The following is a 17,757-nucleotide window of genomic DNA, read 5'->3' as shown; positions in this document are numbered from 1 at the left end:
AGGGGGGACACGGGACGTGGGACGTCCCTCGCGTGGGGTCCCACAGCGGGCGGGCGGCGCAGGGACCCTGCGGAGCCCCGGGCACCTCCGGGCACCCCCGCGGTGTGCGGGGATCCCCCGTCCCACGTGGGCGCCCTGCGGCCGGCGGGGTACAGCCAATGGGAAGGCTCCGCAGAAGGGGGCTCCTCAGGTCCCGCCCACTGGCCGGCATGGGCCCCGCCCACAGGTGAGCGAAGGACCAATGGGAGGCAGGTGGGCGTGGCTAAGAGCGAATGTTGTGACGGTGGGAATAGGACACGGTGTAACAGATGGGGGGGGCACGGAGGGGGGGGCACCGAGGGGGGAGGCACGGAACGGGGAGGAACGGAACGGGGGGGCACGGAACGGGGGGGAACGGAACGGAGGAGTCGCGGAGGGGGAGCACGGAGCAGGGAGAACGGGGGGAGCACGGAGGTGGGGCACGGAGGGGGGCACGGAACGGGGTGGGCACGGAGCGGTGGAAACGGGGGGAGCACGGAGCGGGGGGGCACGGAGCGGAGGAGCGCGGAGCGGGGGGGCACGGAGCGGGGGGGCACGGGGGGGTGATGGAGCACGGGAACCAGCCCGGCAGCGGGGCCGGGCACTGACCAGGGCAGAGGGAAGGGGACAAGGGGACAGCCAGCCCCGGCGGGGGCAGCCAGCCGGCCGGGAGTCAGCCCGCCCCGGGGCGGGGGGGGACACCGGCAGCCTGACACGGGGCAGGCGGACAGGCAGGCACGGGGGGCACAGCCAGACGGGGGACACGGGGACAGGCAGCCCGCGGCAGGGCCAGACGGACAAGGTGACACGGGACCCCCCCCCCGCAGGCACCCCCGGGGCAGGCGAGCCCCCCGGGCCCGGGGCTGCGCGGAGCCGGGCGAGGCGGCGCAGCTGGAGCGGGGGGAGACCGGCCCGGCCCGGGGATGCGGCCGGCGGGGACCCGCGGCGTGGGACAGCGGGGCCCGACCCCCCCCGGCGCTGCGTGTCCCCGCAGGTAACGGGCGGAGGGAGCGGGTGGGCGCTCCGCGGGGAGGGTGTTATTTTGGGAAGGGGGGTCCCCCGCTGGGGGGACCTTGCGGTGACACGGGTGGCGGTGGCAGCGGATGGCGACGGCGCGACCTCTCCCCTTCCCCAGGGATTTGAAGCTGGGCCAAGCGGCGATGGGAATGTCATTGTCGCAGCCCGGGGACCCGACGCAGTAAAGGTGGTCCCGAGCTCTGCCCCACACCGCTCGGCGGGGCCGCGGGGGGACCGGGGGTCCATCGCCCTCCTGCAGGCTGCGGGGGCTGCAGGAGCACCTGGGGGCCGGGAGCCATCCCACCATCCCACCGCCTGCTCGGGGACCCACCGGGACATCGGCCTTTCCACCGGACTCTGGCGCCTGTCGGAGCCCGATGAGGAGCCGGGGCCGTGCATGACCCTATGCAGACCAGGAAGAAATACATTTTCCTGACTTTCCTTGCCTCTTGGCTCCTGCTTTTCTTCTTTGGAGGAGACCAGCTACGCCGTTTCCCTTTCTTTTCTGGGAGGAAAGTCGAAGCCCGGAGGAACTGGCCACACTGGACGGATCGGTCCCTTCTCACCAGCTTTGCGGACCCCAGGGAGCTCCAGGGCAATGAGGACCCCTCACTGCCATCACCCCGGGAGCGGCGGGCGGCACAGCTGAGCGTCTACAAGAACAGCAGATGTCGGATGGAAACCTGCTTCGACTTCTCCAGGTGCGAGAAGCACGGCTTCAAAGTCTTCACCTACCCTCGGGAGAGGGACCAGCCCCTCTCAGAGAGTTACAGCAAAATCCTCGCCTCCCTTGAGCGTTCCCGCTACTACACCCCCAACCCCGAGGAAGCCTGCCTCTTCATCCTCAGCATCGACACACTGGACCGCGACCATCTCTCGGGTCAGTATGTCCGGAACGTTGATGAGAAAATCCGCGGCTTCCCGCTCTGGAACGGTGGCCGTAACCATCTCATCTTCAACCTCTACTCGGGCACTTGGCCCAACTACACCGAGGACCTGGGCTTCGACATTGGCCAGGCCATCCTGGCCAAAGCCAGCTTCTACACCGACAGCTTCAGGCCTGGCTTCGACATCTCCATCCCTCTCTTCTCCAAGGACCACCCGCAGCGCGGCGGGGAGAGGGGGTGGTTGTACCAGCACTCGATCCCCCCAAAAAAGAAATACTTGTTGGTGTTCAAGGGGAAGCGGTACCTGACCGGCATCGGCTCCGGCACCAGGAACGCGCTGCACCACATCCACAACGGGAAGGACATCATCTCACTCACTACCTGCAAGCACGGCAAGGACTGGGAGAAGCACAAGGACACCCGTTGCGACAAGGATAATGTCGACTACGAAAAGTGAGTCGGAGATGAGGTGGGAAAGGGGGTCTATGGTGGGGGGGACACCCCACAAATGTTCCTGCCCCTCTGCAGGGTGCAGCCGTGCCCATCTGTGGCAGCTGGAACTCCAGGCGTGGGGAGAGAGGGAAGTTTTGGGCTCTTCCCAAAGTAGGTTTTGGTTTCCATAGTGGGGAGCGAGGCGCTGATTGTTCAGGGCTTTCGTATTAAAGTTCAAGTAATCTGGCGAGAGCGGCTCGTATCTGCAATCACCGCGGCCGCCTCTAATACGATTTCCCTTTTCCCTAACACTGATGAATGATGCTTTTCTTCTCCCCCCCTCCTGCCCTCCCCTAAGATAAATGTTTCTCTTGGAGATGAGCCCGAAACACCCCCCCCCTCACTGGCTCCACTAAAAATCCCACAAAACTGGTGGGTCCTTGGGCATCCCAGCACGGACAGCTCTGAGCTGATGTGGACATGGTGGGATGGAGGTGCCCCTGTCCTGTGTCCCCCCTTGCAAATGGGGATGGTGGCAACGGCATGTGATGCACCTTGGCGGAAAAATTGGGGGACCGAAGCTCTGTGAGGGTGGAGGCTCTGTGCTGTGGGGCACACACCAGCTCCTCACCTCCCCACCCTGTCACCTGGGACCTGTCACCAGCTGCCTGCTCCAGGGCAGGTCAGCACAGACCTCCGTCCTGCTGGTGATGGGCAGGTCCCCGTCCCATTGCCTGGGGACATTCTGCAGCCACCCAGCCGGAGAGCAGATGGGGAGAGGCCACGCTGGGCATGATCCTCAAAGCATCTTAGGAGGTGCTGGGAGGTAAAAGCGGAGCCGGGGTGCTGTGGGCACCGGGATTAGCCAGGGCTTTGGGGTGGCTCCGGCACCACGTGGCCCTGTCTGGTGGCTGTCACCAGCCCAGCAGGGTCAGCCCCTGCAGCAGAGCCTTTTTGGGGACGGAGCATCGCAGGATGGTGCGAGATGCTGTGGGCTGGTGGGACAGGGGGGCCCAGGTCTGCGCTGTGCCATGGCAATGGGTAGTGGGATGGGAAACCCCCCTCCTGCCAGGCCCAGGTAATCCCCTAATGCCGTTTGCAAGTACGGGGAGATTTACACCTCGCCTGGGATGGCCTGGGGCAGCAGAGAGATGGGGAGCACGTGGCACAGGGCACTGTGCTCCTGCGTGACCCCCGGCTTCTGCCATCCTGCTTGTCCCCACGGGACACCCAGGCAAAAAGCCATCCATGTCTCCATCACGCTGGGCGAGCTCTGCCTGACCTCACGTCGGGGATTTATTTTCCCTGTGCCGGGAAAAGATGTCCCCAGACACAGGACATCTGAGACAATGGATGCAGGACAGTGGGGAGGTGACAACCAGGGTTGGCAAAGCGAGACCCCAGCTGTCCCCTTCACCTGGGGCACTGGGGACGTCCCCGTTTGCTCAGCGCAGCAGAGGAAGGTTTTGCTGGGGGTTCCATCCTGCTCCTCACAACAAACCTGTTCTGTGCCCGGATAAAGGGCGGCTTGTAGCAGCACCGTGGGCTACCCCGGGTTGACAGCAACCCAGGCAGGTTGGGAAAGGTTCTCTGGAGCCGCTGAGTCCCCCGGCGGCACCGTGCCTGGCCAGATCCATGGAGGGGCCGGACGGAGGGAGCACGGTGGGCGCCCGTCCCAGCTCCTAACAAAACAAGGAAGCCCTGACGGTGTGATTACTCGGAAACCGCAGCGCGTCAGGAGCAAAGTATTTCCATCGGGAGGTTTTGGCCCCGCAGCCCAGCCGGCGCCAGCTTCCCCACGACGGCTGCCTGCGAGGGGAAGCCTGCCCACGGCCGCTCTGCCCCCCGGGACGCATCCTGCTGCCCGCCCAGCCCTGGCACTGGGAATGGCCCTGTGGAGGTGCTGAGGGTCACAGCCGGGTTTGGGGTCCCCAAGGAGCCCCGAGGGTGAGCGCTGGCAGTGTCTGGCCCTGGGGATGTGGCTGCTGCTGCTGCAGTTTCTTGGGGTGGGGGGTCTGGGCCCTGTTGAACCGTGCTCGCCCCTCTGGCAGGTCGCTTGGCTAGGAGCTGGGGTGTTAACGAGGCAGGGTGTGCTAATGGGGTTTTCGGCATCCATTGGAGACATTGGGGTGGTTCATCCAGAGGTGGGTTTTGATCGTAAAACTTTGTGCCTTGCCATTGCGGCTGGTTTCCCACATCCCGGGGTGCCAGGATGCTCCAGGGTGCTCCAGCACCCATGGAAGGGACACGTCCTCAACCCCCAGGCTGGCATCAGCCCCATGCCCCCACCACAGGGACACCCTTCCCCCTGGGGACCAGCACATTTCAGGCAATCCCTTTGGCCTCATGGCCCCCCCAGCTGGACCACGCACATCCCCCCCAGCCCATCCAGGACCCGGCTGCCCCATCCCTCCCTCCCCGCGGGCAGGAACAGACGGGGTCTGTCCCGACCTAAAGTCAATATTGGATTTTCCGGCGTGGTCACAGGGACCCGGCAGCCGCCGTGCCACTCCCCACTGACCGCACAGAAGGGGCTTTCATAGCCCCACGGCGTGAGACTGGGGCGGGGGGGGGGCACGCTGCCTGCACCCCTGCCAGCAGCCAGCCCTCTGCCCCTGCCGGAGCGCTGCCAGGGCAGGCAGGGCTGGTCCTGCCCAGCAAGCCTGGGCTTGGCAGAGGAGTCGCTGCAGTTTCGGGCTTGGGGGTTTGGGTGCTGGCTTTGCCTGGGGTTTCATTACGGGCAGGTGGAGGGAGCAGGGTAGTGCCTTTGAAGGGCACTGGGGGTCTCATCCTGACCCCCCCCTCTTTAAGCGATGCCTGGGTGCATGCCCCCATTACTCATGATGCATCACTCGTGAGCATCTCTGCTCCACCGGCCCCACCGAGCCAGGGCTGTTCAGAGCCCAAATCAGCCCCGATCAATCCTAACGCTGCCCTGGGCTGGTCCCACACTCCCCAGGAGGGATGCTCAGCCTTGCCAGATGCCAGTGAGACCACTCGGGATGCTCACAGGTCAGGGGGGGCCATGCCTGACCCCCACCCCATCTCCCATCCCAGGTTCGACTACCAGGAGCTGCTGCACAACTCCACCTTCTGCATCGTGCCCCGGGGCAGGCGCTTGGGCTCCTTCCGCTTCCTGGAGGCACTGCAGGTACAGGGTGGGGGTGGGACACAAGGGACCCCTCTCCCGGGGGCTGGAGGATCTGTCCCAGCCCTTGTGGGGTCCTGCCACAGGCTGCCTGCATCCCCGTGCTGCTGAGTGATGGCTGGGAGCTGCCCTTCGCCGAGGCCATCGACTGGAGCAAAGCAGCCGTCGTGGGCAGCGAGAAGCTGCTGCTGCAGGTACAGTGGCCGGATCCTGCCCATGCTGGACACGAGGGACCCCCCGAGTGCCAATACTGGTGGTGGTGGAGCCCCCAGCCAAGCTTGGGGGTGAAACCACCACAGCTGAGCCCAGCAGCCCTCCCGCGGGTGGATGCAAGAGGGTCTCATCCAGCCTGGAGCTGGGGGTCCCATCCCAGCCACAGCCCTGGGTATCGTTCATCTCGGGGCGGGGGGGGGGGGAGTGCTGAGCATCTCCCCAGACCCAAAACCTTTGGAGGTCCTGGGCCAGATCCTGCTCCAGAGAGAGGAGGTGGCAGAGCCGTAGCAGGGTGGTGGCACAGCATCCTTGGCCAGGGGGTGTCCATTGGGATGGCATGGAGGTGGTGGAGGGGAGACAGCCCTGCTGGGGGGGGGTGGGGCGGGCCAAGGTGAGAGACCATCTCCCCCTCCGCTGGCACAGATCCCCTCCACCGTCCGCTGCATCCACCCGGAGCGCGTGCTGGCTTTCCAGCAGCAGACGCAGTTCCTGTGGGATGCATACTTCTCCTCTGTCGACAAGATCGTGCACACCACGCTGGAGGTGAGCCCCCCCCCCCACCTTCTCCCCCCCGCCCCCCCGCTCCTGGGGTCACAACCTGCATGCTGCAAGCATCACTCTGGCCTCTGGCAGATCATCAAGGACCGGCTGCTCCCGCACCGTTCCCGCTCCCGCTTCCTCTGGAACACGCTGCCGGGGGGGCTCCTGGCCCTGCCTGACTTCTCCACCCACCCCGGGGACTTTCCCTTCTACTACCTGCAGCAGGGTAGGACCCCCTGCCCCGGCTGGGCACCGCAGACTCGGTGCATGCCACAACGCCTATTCTCTCCCCCTCTTCTGGCAGGTTCCAGCCCCTCTGGGAAGTTCACAGCTTTCATCCGGGCTGTCTCGCCAGTGGGCTCCCTCTCCCAGCCCATCCTCAGGCTCATCCAAGCCGTCTCCGGCTCCCAGTATTGCGCCCAGGTGGGGGGTGCTGAGCCCTGCGCCGCTCGGTGCAGCTCCTGCGAGTGTGGTGGGAGGGCTGGGGCAGGGTCCCATGGGCTGGGAAGGGCGCGGGTGAGTTTAGGGGTGGGAGTGGGTGGCTGATGTTGTCACCCTTGGGTGACAGAGCTGTCTCCAGCCCACTAGGGTGGAGGTGGGACCACCTGTGGCTTTATTCTGGTCCAAACAGCCAAGGGATGGTTGTGGGGTGGGGTGAGCTGGCTGGAGCAGGTCCCGCTGTGGGACCGGGGGGGCTCAGCCACGGCCGCCCTGCAAACACCGATGCACCAACGCACCCCGATGGGTCAGCCCGGCCAAACACCCCTGGACACGCCAGTGCTCCCCCCGGCAGATCCTGGTGCTGTGGAGCTGCGAGAAGCCACCACCGCCGAGTGGGAAATGGCCCCAGACCACCGTGCCTCTGACCATCATCCAGGGCAGCAGGAAGGTGAGAGGAGCCAGGATGCAAACAGGGAGCTGGGACATGGGACAGGGAGCTGGGACACGGGGCAGGGAGCTGGGACATGGGACAGGGAGCTGGGACATGGGGCAGGAAGGTGGGTCACGGGGCAGGGAGCTGGGACACGGGGCAGGGAGCTGGGACACGGAGTTGGGACACGGGGCAGGGAGCTGGGACACGGGGCAGGGAGCTGGGACATGGAGCAGGAAGGTGGGACATAGGACAGGGAGCTGGGACATGGGACAGGGAGCTGGGACACGGAGTTGGGACACGGGGCAGGGAGCTGGGACACGGAGTTGGGACATGGGGCAGGGAGCTGGGACACGGGGCAGGGAGCTGGGGCACAGACAGGGAGCTGGGACACGGGGCAGGGAGCCGGGAAACCCACCCCATGGCACATCTCAACCTGGTTTTCCCCCCCTGTAGCTCAGCGACCGCTTCCTCCCCTACGCAGCCATTGGGACGGACGCCGTGCTGAGCCTGGACGAGCACACCAGCCTCTCGACCAGCGAGGTGAGGCCATGGGTGCCATAGTCCCCAGCCCCGTTGGTGCTCAGCGGTCACCCCAGGGCTGGCAGGGAGCGGTGCCCGCTGTCCCCATGTCCCCACAAGCACACCTCCAGGGGAAGGCAGAGGTGGCAGTGGGCCCCCTCCCGTGGGTCCCTGCAGACGGGTGACACTGTCCCCTGTCCCATGCCAGGTGGATTTTGCCTTTGGGGTGTGGCGCAGCTTCCCCGAGCGCATCGTGGGCTTCCCCACGCAGAGCCACTTCTGGGACCCCGAGCAGAGGCGCTGGGGCTACACGTCCAAGTGGACCAACGAGCTCTCCATCGTCCTCACCGCTGCCGCCTTCTACCACAGGTACCTGGTGGCAAAAGGGCCGGTGGGGTGGGGGACTTGGCTGCATCCTGGCCCCCCCCACCCTCCCCCCCCAGGTATTATCACAGCCTCTTCACGGAGTATCTGCCGGTGGGGTTGAGGGAGCTGGTGGACGGGCTGGCCGCCTGCGAGGACATCCTGATGAACGTCCTCGTGGCTGCTGTCACCAAGCTGCCACCCATCAAGGTCACCCAGCGCAAGCAGCACAAGGAGAATGTGCCCCAGCAGGTAGGGTGCAAGGATGGGGATGTGGGTGGACCCCTGGCTGGGGAGTGGAGCCCCTCACCCCCCTGCGCTTTCCTTCTGCCAAGGTGAAGGGCACGGCGGGGGCGGCCGGCGGCCGGCGTTTCTCCCAGCGGCAGGATTGCCTCAACCAGTTGGTGGACTGGTTCGGCTACATGCCCCTGGTGTCCTCCCAGCTGCGCCTGGACCCTGTCCTCTTCAAGGACCAGGTCTCCATCCTGCGCAAGAAATACCCACGCTTGGAGAAACCCTGAGAGCTGCGGGGGATCGGGGTGGGGGTGCCCCGTTCCGGGTGCACGGAGCCCTCCCGGCGCAGGCGGTCGCTGCTGACGGGGTTTTACTCGTTATTGGGTTTTACCAGTGCAATAAAGGTGGGTGGAGAGGCAGAGTCCGGCCGGTGGCTGTGGGACGTGGGGCAGCGGGATGTGCCGGGCAGGGAGCACCGGCAGCACACCGGGATTTTGGTGTGCTGGTGTTTCTGCCGTTTCTGTCATCGGCGGCTGCCCAGCCACCCTGGGAATCCACCGTCCAGCACCCAGCCGTGCGCGCAGCCCCCGGCCTCAGCCCCGTGGGGAGGGCGAGCGCTTTGGCTTCCCAAGGACAAACAGCGGAGCGATAAGAGGCAAGAGCAGGGCGAGTGTGTCCTCCCTCCCCCATGCTGGGATAGATCCCCCCTCAGCCCCCGGGCACCCCAGCACCCCACTGCCGTACAGTGCTCCCCGAAGAAGGGAAAAGGGTTTTTTCAGCTGCTTTCCCCCCCAGCTGAATAGAAATAGGGAAAATTAGGGCTGCTAGCCTCCAACGGCTGCTCTGCTCCGGCTCCCACAGCCGTGGGTCCATCCTTGCTGCCTTTGCTTCTATCAGGCACCTGAGATAACACCCCGGCGCCGCCGGACCTAACAACCCTCCCTGCACACACCCTGTGCTCTACTTTATTTTCCATTCATAAAAAGTCCCCCCCAGGACACGAGGGGGCTGCCGGGGGGGCTCAGTCGCGGGGGGGCTGGCACTCCCGGCAGTCCCGCATCTCCTCGGAGTAGCTCTCCACCTGGATGGTGGTGGTGTGGAAGCGGAAGGTGCCCTGCAGCCGGGAGCTGGCCTCCTCCAGCACCTCCTGTGCACTGGCACCCGCATCTGCAAGGGGCGAGGGAGTGCATGTCGGGGTGCAGGTGGACCCCAAATCCCCCTCCCCTTCCACTGCGTCCCCGACACTCACTGATGGCGATGTGCACTGAGAGCAGTGGCTGCGCTGCTGTCAGCGCCCAGATGTGGAGGCTGTGCACGGCCTCCACACCCGCCACCGCCAGCAGCGTCTCCTGCACAGCGTTGAAGTCCATCCCTTTGGGGGTGCCTGGGGAGGGAGAGCTGTGGGTGCTGGAAGGACAGGGGCTGCAGCACCTATGGGTGGCACCATGGCACAGACCCACCCCCCAGCGGGTCCCTACCCTCCATGAGGACGAGGAGGACGTCACGGAGGATGGTCAGTGTCGTCCCCAGCACCAGTGCAGAGAAGAGGAAGGTGCAGATGGGATCCACATACTTGTACTCGGGCTGAAGGGGGTGGGAGAGGGTGAGGCCCCTTTGGCACCCCAAATTCCCGTTGGCACCAGCAGGGAGGGGACACGATCCCTTCCATCTCACCCCTGTGCCTGGCCAGGGCTGGCTGAAGCCACTGTCCCCATGTCCCCAGCATCCCCTTTGCCCCCACTAACACCCAGACCTTAAAGAAGATGATGTAGGATGCGATGAGGACACCGACACTCTGCAGCAGGTCCCCCACGATGTGGACAAAGGCGGCACGGACGCTGGGGTTGGGCTGCTCGCCAGCTGCCCCATGGCTGTGCCCGTGCCCCGTCTGGTGCAGAGCCACCCCCATCCTGCGAGCAGGGCAGTGGTGACAGCCCTGGGGCCACCAGGCATGGGGTGGGGGACACCAGGGAGGGCGAGAGCCGCCTGTACGTACACGATGTTGACGGCCACGGCGCAGGCAGAGGTGATGAGCATGACGCTGCCCTCGATGTCGTAGTCGGCCAAGAGCAAGCGCTGGGCCGCCAGGTAGACCAGGACGCCTGTCACCACCCAGATGGAGAGCACGGAGAGCAGGGCGCCCAAGATCTCTGTGGAGAGCCCCCCCAGTCCCACATTGCTGCTTCGCTGCCCTGCCAAGCCTGACCACACTCCCAGTCCCTCCAGCAGCACTGGAGCACGGGGTGGGCACTCAGCACCCATCCCTGGGGTTGCTCCCTGCATGGGGACAGTGGTGCCTCTGCCCTCTCCTGCCCATGCACGTGGTGCTGGGGGTCCCCATGCCCCCCAGGGCTCCCTGAGTCAGCCAGTCCCCACGGGGAGGGCACCCTGGGGTGCTCTGGGTGCTCCCTGAGGTCTCCAGGAGCAGAACAGCCACCCTGGGGGTGCTGCCCCGTTACCTGCCCGGTGCCAGCCAAAGTTCATGGTTTTGGTGGGGGGGCGTGAGGACACCCAAAGCGCAGAGAGGCTGATCATGATGCTGGCGAAGTCCGTCAGGAGGTGGGCTGCGTCCGTCAGGATGGCCAGGCTGTGTGCCAGGTACCCGCCTGCGGAGCGGGGACAGCGGGGACGTCGGGGGGGCACGGGGGGGCCCAAACCAGGTCACCCCGTGCCACAGTGTGGGCTCCACTGGGTGCTTTGACCCACCAAAAAGCAACAGGGAGCCCTGCTCCCACCCTGCCTGCGCCCGTGGCGGGGAATCAGGGCAAGAGGGGCTGCAGGCACCCCCTGGGGGTACCCCATAGGGACCCCCCCAGCCGGACCCTGCACCCCCCACTCACCCACAGCTTCCCCCACCATGAAGACGAGGCAGATGCCGGCGGCCAGGTAGAGCTTCCTGCGTGCCCGCTGCTGCTGGCCGGGGTGGCCGGTGACCCCCTGTGCGTGGCAGTGCCGGCCGCGCCGTGCCCCCAGCTCCAGGGCAGCCCCCTGCCCCTGCCCCTGCCCCGGGCTGGGCCCGCTCCTCTGCGCAGCCCCCGGGCGGGACCTGCCGGCGAGAAGGGGGGCTGGAGCGGGGGGCTCGGGGGGGGTTCGGAGGGTGGGTTGGATCCCAGTGCTCCCCCCCAGCCCCAGCCCCAGCCACACACCCCACCTGGGAGCCCCACGGGGAAGAGGGGGCGCCGCACCCCCAGCCCCCCTGGGCACCCCCCTACCCGCCGGCGCCCTCGCTCAGCAGGTGCCGTTTCTCCTCGCCGGCTGCCATCGTCCTGCGGGGCGGGGGGCCAGGCTGGGTGACCCCGGCGTGTGGCCCCCGGTGGCGTGTGGCCCCCGGTGGCGCGTGGCCGCGCTGGTGGCGGCCGGTGGCCTTGGCCCGTGTGAAGTGGCGGGGACTCGTGTGCAAAGCCCGGCCGAGGGAGGGAGGGGGCCAGGCCGGCTGCAAAGCGCCTGCGGCCGCTTGCCCCACACGGCCCCTGGGGGGCTGCTGGTGGGGGGGGGAGTGCTCTGTGACCCCCGTGGGCACCCCCCAGGACCCAGACACCGGGGCACGGATGCAGCCCCCGAGGCTGGGGGAGGATGGAACATCGCTCCGTCTCCCCTAAGGGCACCCAGTACCCCCCTCCCCGCTCCGGGGAGCCCCCCCCCCAGTTTAGATCCAGCTGCAGATCAGCCATGTGACAGATAAGCCTGGGACCAGCCCCCTCCCCAGCATGACTCCTGCCCACCACCCCAGATGAGGAGCACTAATTGCCCTGGAGTTAATTGCAATTGTGGCATAGCCCAGAGCACCGCTGCGGGCGCTGCCTCAGTTTCCTTTCAACCAGGTGCTGAGCATGGGCTTATGCTTTTGCAGGAGAAAATTTTTGGGGGGGTATTTTTGCATTCTCAGTATAGTTTTGCAGTTGTGTGAGCTCAGCCAGCAGCAAACCAGTTGCTCAATGCCGATGCTGTCCCCACTTCGGGGACTGGCACAGCCTGGAGCATCCTCACCCCTGTCCCCGCCACGTCCCCAGGCCTGGGCAAACACTGGTCCTGGGCACCCCATCACCAGGAGATAAATCCTGCCACATGCCAACCCATCACATCCCTGGGCTGGCGGCCAGGCACGGGGTGCCAGCGCTGCCAGAGGTGCTAATGAGGCCGAAAATTAATTGTTGGACTGGGATATGTCCCTCTGCCACTCCAGGTGCTGACAGGGACACTGGTGATGACAGTGGCCCGGCAAACCCACCTGCATCCCCAGTGCCCATGGTGGGGTTGACAGACCGAGAGCAAGAGGTGAGGAAAAAAAAACCACCCAACACACCAGTTTTCTTTACAAAATACACAAAATTCAAATCCGTGACAATTATATACAAAACAAGGAAGATACAAAACGTGCGGAATTGTTCTGTTTGCACCCGTATAGAAAAGTGTCCCGTGCTGGAGCAGGTGCCGGCTCGCGAGGCTGCCAGCCCCTGCGGTGTGTCCCCCACCGGCCCGAGTCCCATCGCTGGGCATCCTGCGCCCGCGGCGTCCCTCCTGTGCCGGCGGTGTCACCGCGGCTACTGGGGAGCTGCTGGGGGGAGAGGATGGGGGGTCAGGGGGGGTCCAAGCCCCTGGAGCTCCCCCGTGGGCGCTCCAGGGTCCTGGGGAGGTGAGCTCAGCTGTGCTGCCCCTTACCCATCACCACCCTCTCGGGCACTGCGTCCTCCTCTATGTCGTCTTCCTCCCCATCAAAGTACTCCTCATCTTCCTCGGCTGCAAACAGGCAGCCAAACGTCACCCCAGGGCCGCCAGGAAAGGCGATGGGTGCCACTGGGTCAGTGGGAGTTGGTAAAGGGGCATCGGGGGGGGTCAGGGGCTGAATTACCGGGGCTGAAGTCCAAGGTGCGGACCGCCTCGGCGAGGTGGTCCAGGCTCACTGAGAAGGCGTCCATGCTCTCGTAGCCGTGCTCGATCTTCTCCAGCCTGCCGCCCTTGGATGCCTCCACGATCCTGGGCAGGGAGAGCATGGTTGTGTCCCCCCTTCCCCTCACTGAGCTGGGGGACAGCGGGGTGCCAGGGTGGGGGGCCGCACACCCCATACTCGCTGCCTGGGCACCGCTGGCAAAGCCTTGCGGCCAAATCCTGCCCAGCTGCAGGGCTGAGGGTCACTGCATTGTCCCCAGTTTGGACACTTACGTTTTAATGAGCTGCTTGGCATTCTGCAAGAGGGGAGCAAGAGAAAAGTGGTGAGTGAAGCCACGTGGCAGCTGTCCAGATGTCCCCAAGCCTGTGGGGACCCCATGCGGGCACCAGTAGGGATGGGGGGAGGTTTGGGGGTCTCACCATGAGGAAGGTGGCCCCCCCGGTCTCCTCCATGGCCTGGATGGCTGTTTCCACCAGCCGGCTTGACTTCTCCAGCTGCTCCTTGTACTGGTGGATGAGGCCCTGGACGAAGCCCACCTTGTCGCCCTGCTCACGGGTGATGCGCTGGAGCAGCTCTGACTTCTTCTCCTCCAGCAGCGCTGCCAAGGCATCGAAGCGAGCGCACAGCTCCCGCTTGGCCGCCTCGCTGTTCTTCTGCAGGGACAAGGGACAAGGGATGCCACCTGTGTGTCCCTCAGCACCAGCAGCAGCCCGGGGGCTTCCCTGCTCCGTGGGCTCCAGCTCCCCTCCCAGCTGTCCCAGATAACTCCCAGCTGAGGTTTCAGCCCGGGTTTCCGAGGGTTCCTTCTCCCCCTTTACTCACCTCGGTGCTCTGGCACGAGTCCTCCAGCTGGGAGATGATCGTCTGGATCCGGTCGTTCCCCGCCACCAGCATGGAGATGCAGTTGTTCAGCTCGGTCTGGGCAGGGGCAGAGGGACAGAAACAGCTTGAAGCCCAGCGGGGAGGGGGGACATCTCCCACCCTGATGTGGGGACGGGCTGGGCAATGCCCAGCCCCAGCTCTGCTCCCCCCGTGTCCCCCACAAGCTGCAGCTGCTCTAAATATAGGCTGTCTCCTGGGCGAAGTCACCCGGGGGCTATTAATACCCCATGAGCGGGTCCCAGTGCTATTTGCGGCCGCCCCAGCTCAGCACATCACCCTGGGACCTGCCATGTCCCCTGTGCCCCCCCTCAGCCCCCCCCGCACAGCACCTTCTGGCCCTGGAAGATGGTTTGCAGGGGGGCAACCTCGCAGTCCTTGTGGGCACCAAAGACTTTGCACATGGAGCATGTGGGGACCTCGCAGGTGACGCAGTAAATGTTGATCCGCTCGTCCTCGTGCTCCTTGCACATGGGGTGCTCCCCCTTCTTCAGCGGCCTGCTGGAGAGAGCGCCACAGCCACGGTGATGTCCACGTCATGGTGACAACCCTACCGGGGTGATGTCCCCATTGTGGTGACATCCCTGCCGCAATGATGTCCCCATTGCAGCAGCATCCCCGCCGATGCTGTGCAGGCACCACAAAATCAGGTCCCCAGGGAAGAGGACAGATCCTGGCGTAATCCCACGCTTCTCCTTCAGGAACCACTGGCCTCCATGCCTCTGTAAGCCCCAGGCCCAGTAAATCCCAGTTTAAACCAGTGTGGCACTGAGCACGGCAGCAGGGAGCACCGGTGGGTGGGGGGCCTGGGGCCACGCTCCAGGGACGCTACACAACTCCCTAATTTTAGCCTTGGGCTGCTGGGATTTGTTGTTGTCACCCAACGCGTGACCAGGGCTTGGGCACCCAGAAACCCCGGGGGGGTCCCAGCCAGGGGCTGCAGCCCAGTCATCCCCTCTGCAGCCAGGGGGGGTGTGGGGACAAGCCAAGCCGCTGGAGCAAAGACAGGGCTGGGCCCCCCAAGCCCCCCCGGCAGCCTCAGCCACCTGCCACGTGCCATCGTCCCCGTCCCCATGGCTTTCAAACAATATTTACAGTGGGGCAGGGAATTTGGCCAGGAGAACCTGTGACACACACACCCCCCCGCCGCCCCCCAGCTGCGTGCTTTGACCAAGTGCCCCCCTCCCCCCCCTCCAAACTGTCCCTCTGCCCCTTATCAGCCAACAGCACCCGCTGTCACCAGCAGAGTCTGGATTTGTCCCCCACACCTCAGATGTCCCACGAACGCTCCAGCTGCAGAGTGCAGGGCGGGGGGGTGGGACTGCCCTGGGACCCACCGCCCCCCTGAGCCACCCAGAGACCCAAACTGGTCAGGACTGGAAGGGGATTTGGGTCAGGGGAGGACGATTTGGGTCTGGAGAAGAAGTTTGGGGTTCAAGGAGGAAGATTTGGGTCTGGGGAAGAAGTTTGGGGTTCGAGGAGGAAGATTTGTGTCAGGGGAAGAAATCTGGGTTTAAAAGAGGAAGACTTGGATCTGGGGAGGAAGATTTGGATGGGGGACCACTGAACCAGCAGAAAAGCCCCCCGATTTCTTGCCCAGCTGCAATCTCCTGTGGTCTCGACAATGGTGCTATGGCTCGGGGGGTGGGCATCCCCACATCCCCACATCTCTGTGTCCCCATGTCCCCCCCTGGGACAAGGCACAAGACATCAGCCACAGCCCCCCAAGCCCACCTGGAGCACTCTTGCTTGTAGATGTCGATGATGTTCTCCACCAGCAGGTTCCTCTGCAGCCCGTAGACCCCATGACGGTCCAGCAGCACTTCGTGGCGACACGACGGGCAGCGGAATCGGCCCCCCGAAATCACGCTGCCCCGGCTCTGCCAGTACGGGTTGGCCGCCTGGGAGGGGAAGATGCACATTGGATGGTCAATGAGCATCCCCACAGCACCATGAGCATCCCGGTGACCTCCAGCCCAGGCAGGGCGGGGGAATGGGCGCAGGGACCCCCTCTCACCTGGAAGACGTCATTGGCACACTTGCGGCAGAGGTTGTGCTGGCAAGGCAGGATCACCACCGGCTTGCTGAACATCTCCAGGCAGATGGGGCAGATGAGCTGCTTCTCCAGGCTCTCCATGGGATTGCCATCCCGCAGGATGCCGGCTTGGAAATCCATTGGCACGACGGTACACTCCTCTCACCCACTCTTGGCTGCCGGCAGCACCCCTCGTCCCGTTATTTATAAGTCGCTCCCTGGTCACGCGGAGCCAAATCCCAACACGGGGTCGGGTGTCCTGGGAAGCAGCAGCACCTGTCACACGGGACTGAGCCATCGGGATGCCACCAGCCGCAGTAAACAAGCTGGGGACAGGCTGTCCGGGAGGCCCTACCCACCCGTGCCGAAACAAGAGCTGGGGGGCAAACAGGGCCAGGCTTTGCCCTGGGACCAAATTCCCACACCCCCCCGGGGGCGGCGGGGCCAGATCCTGGGGCTGGAACCCCCCCAGCATCAGGGTCGGGGTGAGAAGGGGCAATAAACAGCCCCGCAGACATTAAGCCATCATGGTGATGCCAGGAATGGGGCAGAGCTGGGCTGGTGGCAGCGGGGGGTGGCTTGTACAGAGCATCTCCCTTTGCCACCCCCCCACCCCCCAAAATGTGACCGCTTCTGGGGTCAACACACACCTTGCCAGTGGGTCCCCAGTGGGCTTGGAGGGGAGATGCAGCCCCGAAGCGACACAGCCCCCATGCCCAGCACATGCACTGGGGTGCCCCCTCCCCAGGCAGGAATGGGGGGGCTCTCCTGTACCCCCAGAGGCAGGGGCAGCCATGGGGAGGGCTGCGAGGGCTGCTCCCCAGGAGGGCATGCACGGCCATGACCCAGCTGTGCAACCCACTTGGTTGCAAAACCTGACCCAGAAATGGCTGGGGAGGGGGAAGCGGCTGAGCACAGCCCCTCGGGACCTGCACCCACCGGGGAAAACAGCCCCGGCGCACGGTGCCGGCCAGTGTGGTGATAAACAGGGTGCTGTGCCAAATGCCAGCACCCGTCCGCCCAGGGACCTGCGAATATTGGCAGCTGCAGCAGGAGAGAGGGGTAATTATAGCGCCGTTGCCTCTGGCTCATGCTGGGGGGGACGACAGGGGAGGGGGATGGTGGCTGCTGCTGCGGTGGCCCACAGTGACTGTGGGTGGGGGGGACAGGTGCTGGGGTGCAGGGCTGCAGAAGTAGAGGTGTACGTGGCTGCGAGAGTATGCGGGTGCATGAAGTTCTCCACCAGCAGGTTCCTCTGCAGCCCGTAGACCCCATGACGGTCCAGCAGCACAAATGGGTGCAGGGGTGCAGTGGTATGTGGGTGCATGGGCACAGGGGTGAAAGGGTCCATAGGTGCATGGGTACCCAGGGACCGTAGGCGCATGGGTGCAGAGGTACATGGATGCATAGATGCAGAGGTGCAACGGGTACACAGGTGGATGGGTACAGGGGTGCAAGGCTATACGGGTGCATAGGTGCATGGGTACACAGGGACCATGGGTGCATGAGTTCATGGGTGCATAGTTACATGCGTAAATAAAGCATGTGTGCAGGGGTACATGGGTGCTTGGGTGAAAAAGTCCATGGGTGCATAGGTGCATGGGTACCCAGGAACCACGGGTACATGGGTGCAGAGGTGCAGGGGTACACAGGGATCATGGGTGCGTAGTTACATGGGTAAATGGATGCATGGGTGCAGGAGTACATGGG

General features: G+C 65.1%; 3 protein-coding genes across 8 annotated transcripts; 1 reads left to right on the top strand and 2 right to left on the bottom strand.

Moving 5' to 3' along the window:
* Positions 1 to 396: 396 nt before the first annotated feature.
* EXTL1 (exostosin like glycosyltransferase 1) lies at positions 397 to 8,664 on the top strand. Of its 3 annotated transcripts, XM_037378965.1 has the most exons (13): positions 397 to 453; positions 846 to 1,012; positions 1,154 to 2,375; positions 5,412 to 5,505; positions 5,589 to 5,696; positions 6,139 to 6,258; positions 6,349 to 6,481; positions 6,560 to 6,678; positions 7,049 to 7,144; positions 7,583 to 7,669; positions 7,857 to 8,017; positions 8,092 to 8,263; positions 8,347 to 8,664. In XM_037378965.1, exons 3-13 carry the CDS (start codon positions 1,441 to 1,443, stop codon positions 8,530 to 8,532), a joined length of 2,211 nt encoding a protein of 736 aa, XP_037234862.1. In that variant the 5' UTR covers positions 397 to 453; positions 846 to 1,012; positions 1,154 to 1,440; the 3' UTR covers positions 8,533 to 8,664. The 3 variants fall into 3 exon arrangements, with proteins under 3 accessions (XP_037234862.1, XP_037234863.1, XP_037234860.1); XM_037378966.1 differs by lacking the exon at positions 397 to 453 and having other exon boundaries at positions 590 to 1,012; positions 8,455 to 8,664; XM_037378963.1 differs by lacking the exon at positions 397 to 453 and having other exon boundaries at positions 593 to 1,012.
* A 121-nt stretch (positions 8,665 to 8,785) lies between these two features.
* On the bottom strand, positions 8,786 to 12,487 carry SLC30A2 (solute carrier family 30 member 2). The gene is made up of 8 exons (XM_037378967.1): positions 11,458 to 12,487; positions 11,086 to 11,291; positions 10,705 to 10,851; positions 10,242 to 10,395; positions 9,999 to 10,155; positions 9,724 to 9,829; positions 9,495 to 9,629; positions 8,786 to 9,412 (listed from the first exon to the last, which is right to left on the bottom strand). Exons 1-8 carry the CDS (start codon positions 11,505 to 11,507, stop codon positions 9,267 to 9,269), a joined length of 1,101 nt encoding a protein of 366 aa, XP_037234864.1. The 5' UTR covers positions 11,508 to 12,487; the 3' UTR covers positions 8,786 to 9,266.
* Positions 12,488 to 12,574: 87 nt separating this feature from the next.
* TRIM63 (tripartite motif containing 63) lies at positions 12,575 to 16,264 on the bottom strand. 4 transcript variants are annotated; one of them, XM_037378970.1, is made up of 9 exons: positions 16,030 to 16,264; positions 15,747 to 15,913; positions 14,345 to 14,513; positions 13,956 to 14,051; positions 13,553 to 13,786; positions 13,406 to 13,428; positions 13,095 to 13,219; positions 12,905 to 12,982; positions 12,575 to 12,800 (listed from the first exon to the last, which is right to left on the bottom strand). In XM_037378970.1, exons 1-9 carry the CDS (start codon positions 16,186 to 16,188, stop codon positions 12,787 to 12,789), a joined length of 1,065 nt encoding a protein of 354 aa, XP_037234867.1. In that variant the 5' UTR covers positions 16,189 to 16,264; the 3' UTR covers positions 12,575 to 12,786. The 4 variants fall into 4 exon arrangements, with proteins under 4 accessions (XP_037234867.1, XP_037234868.1, XP_037234865.1 ...); XM_037378971.1 differs by having other exon boundaries at positions 12,575 to 12,797; XM_037378968.1 differs by lacking the exon at positions 12,575 to 12,800 and having other exon boundaries at positions 12,822 to 12,982.
* Positions 16,265 to 17,757: the final 1,493 nt, after the last annotated feature.

Source organism: Falco rusticolus, chromosome 3, assembly GCF_015220075.1.
Source record: "Falco rusticolus isolate bFalRus1 chromosome 3, bFalRus1.pri, whole genome shotgun sequence".
NCBI lineage: Eukaryota > Metazoa > Chordata > Aves > Falconiformes > Falconidae > Falco > Falco rusticolus.
This window is presented reverse-complemented; position numbering and strand designations above follow the sequence as displayed.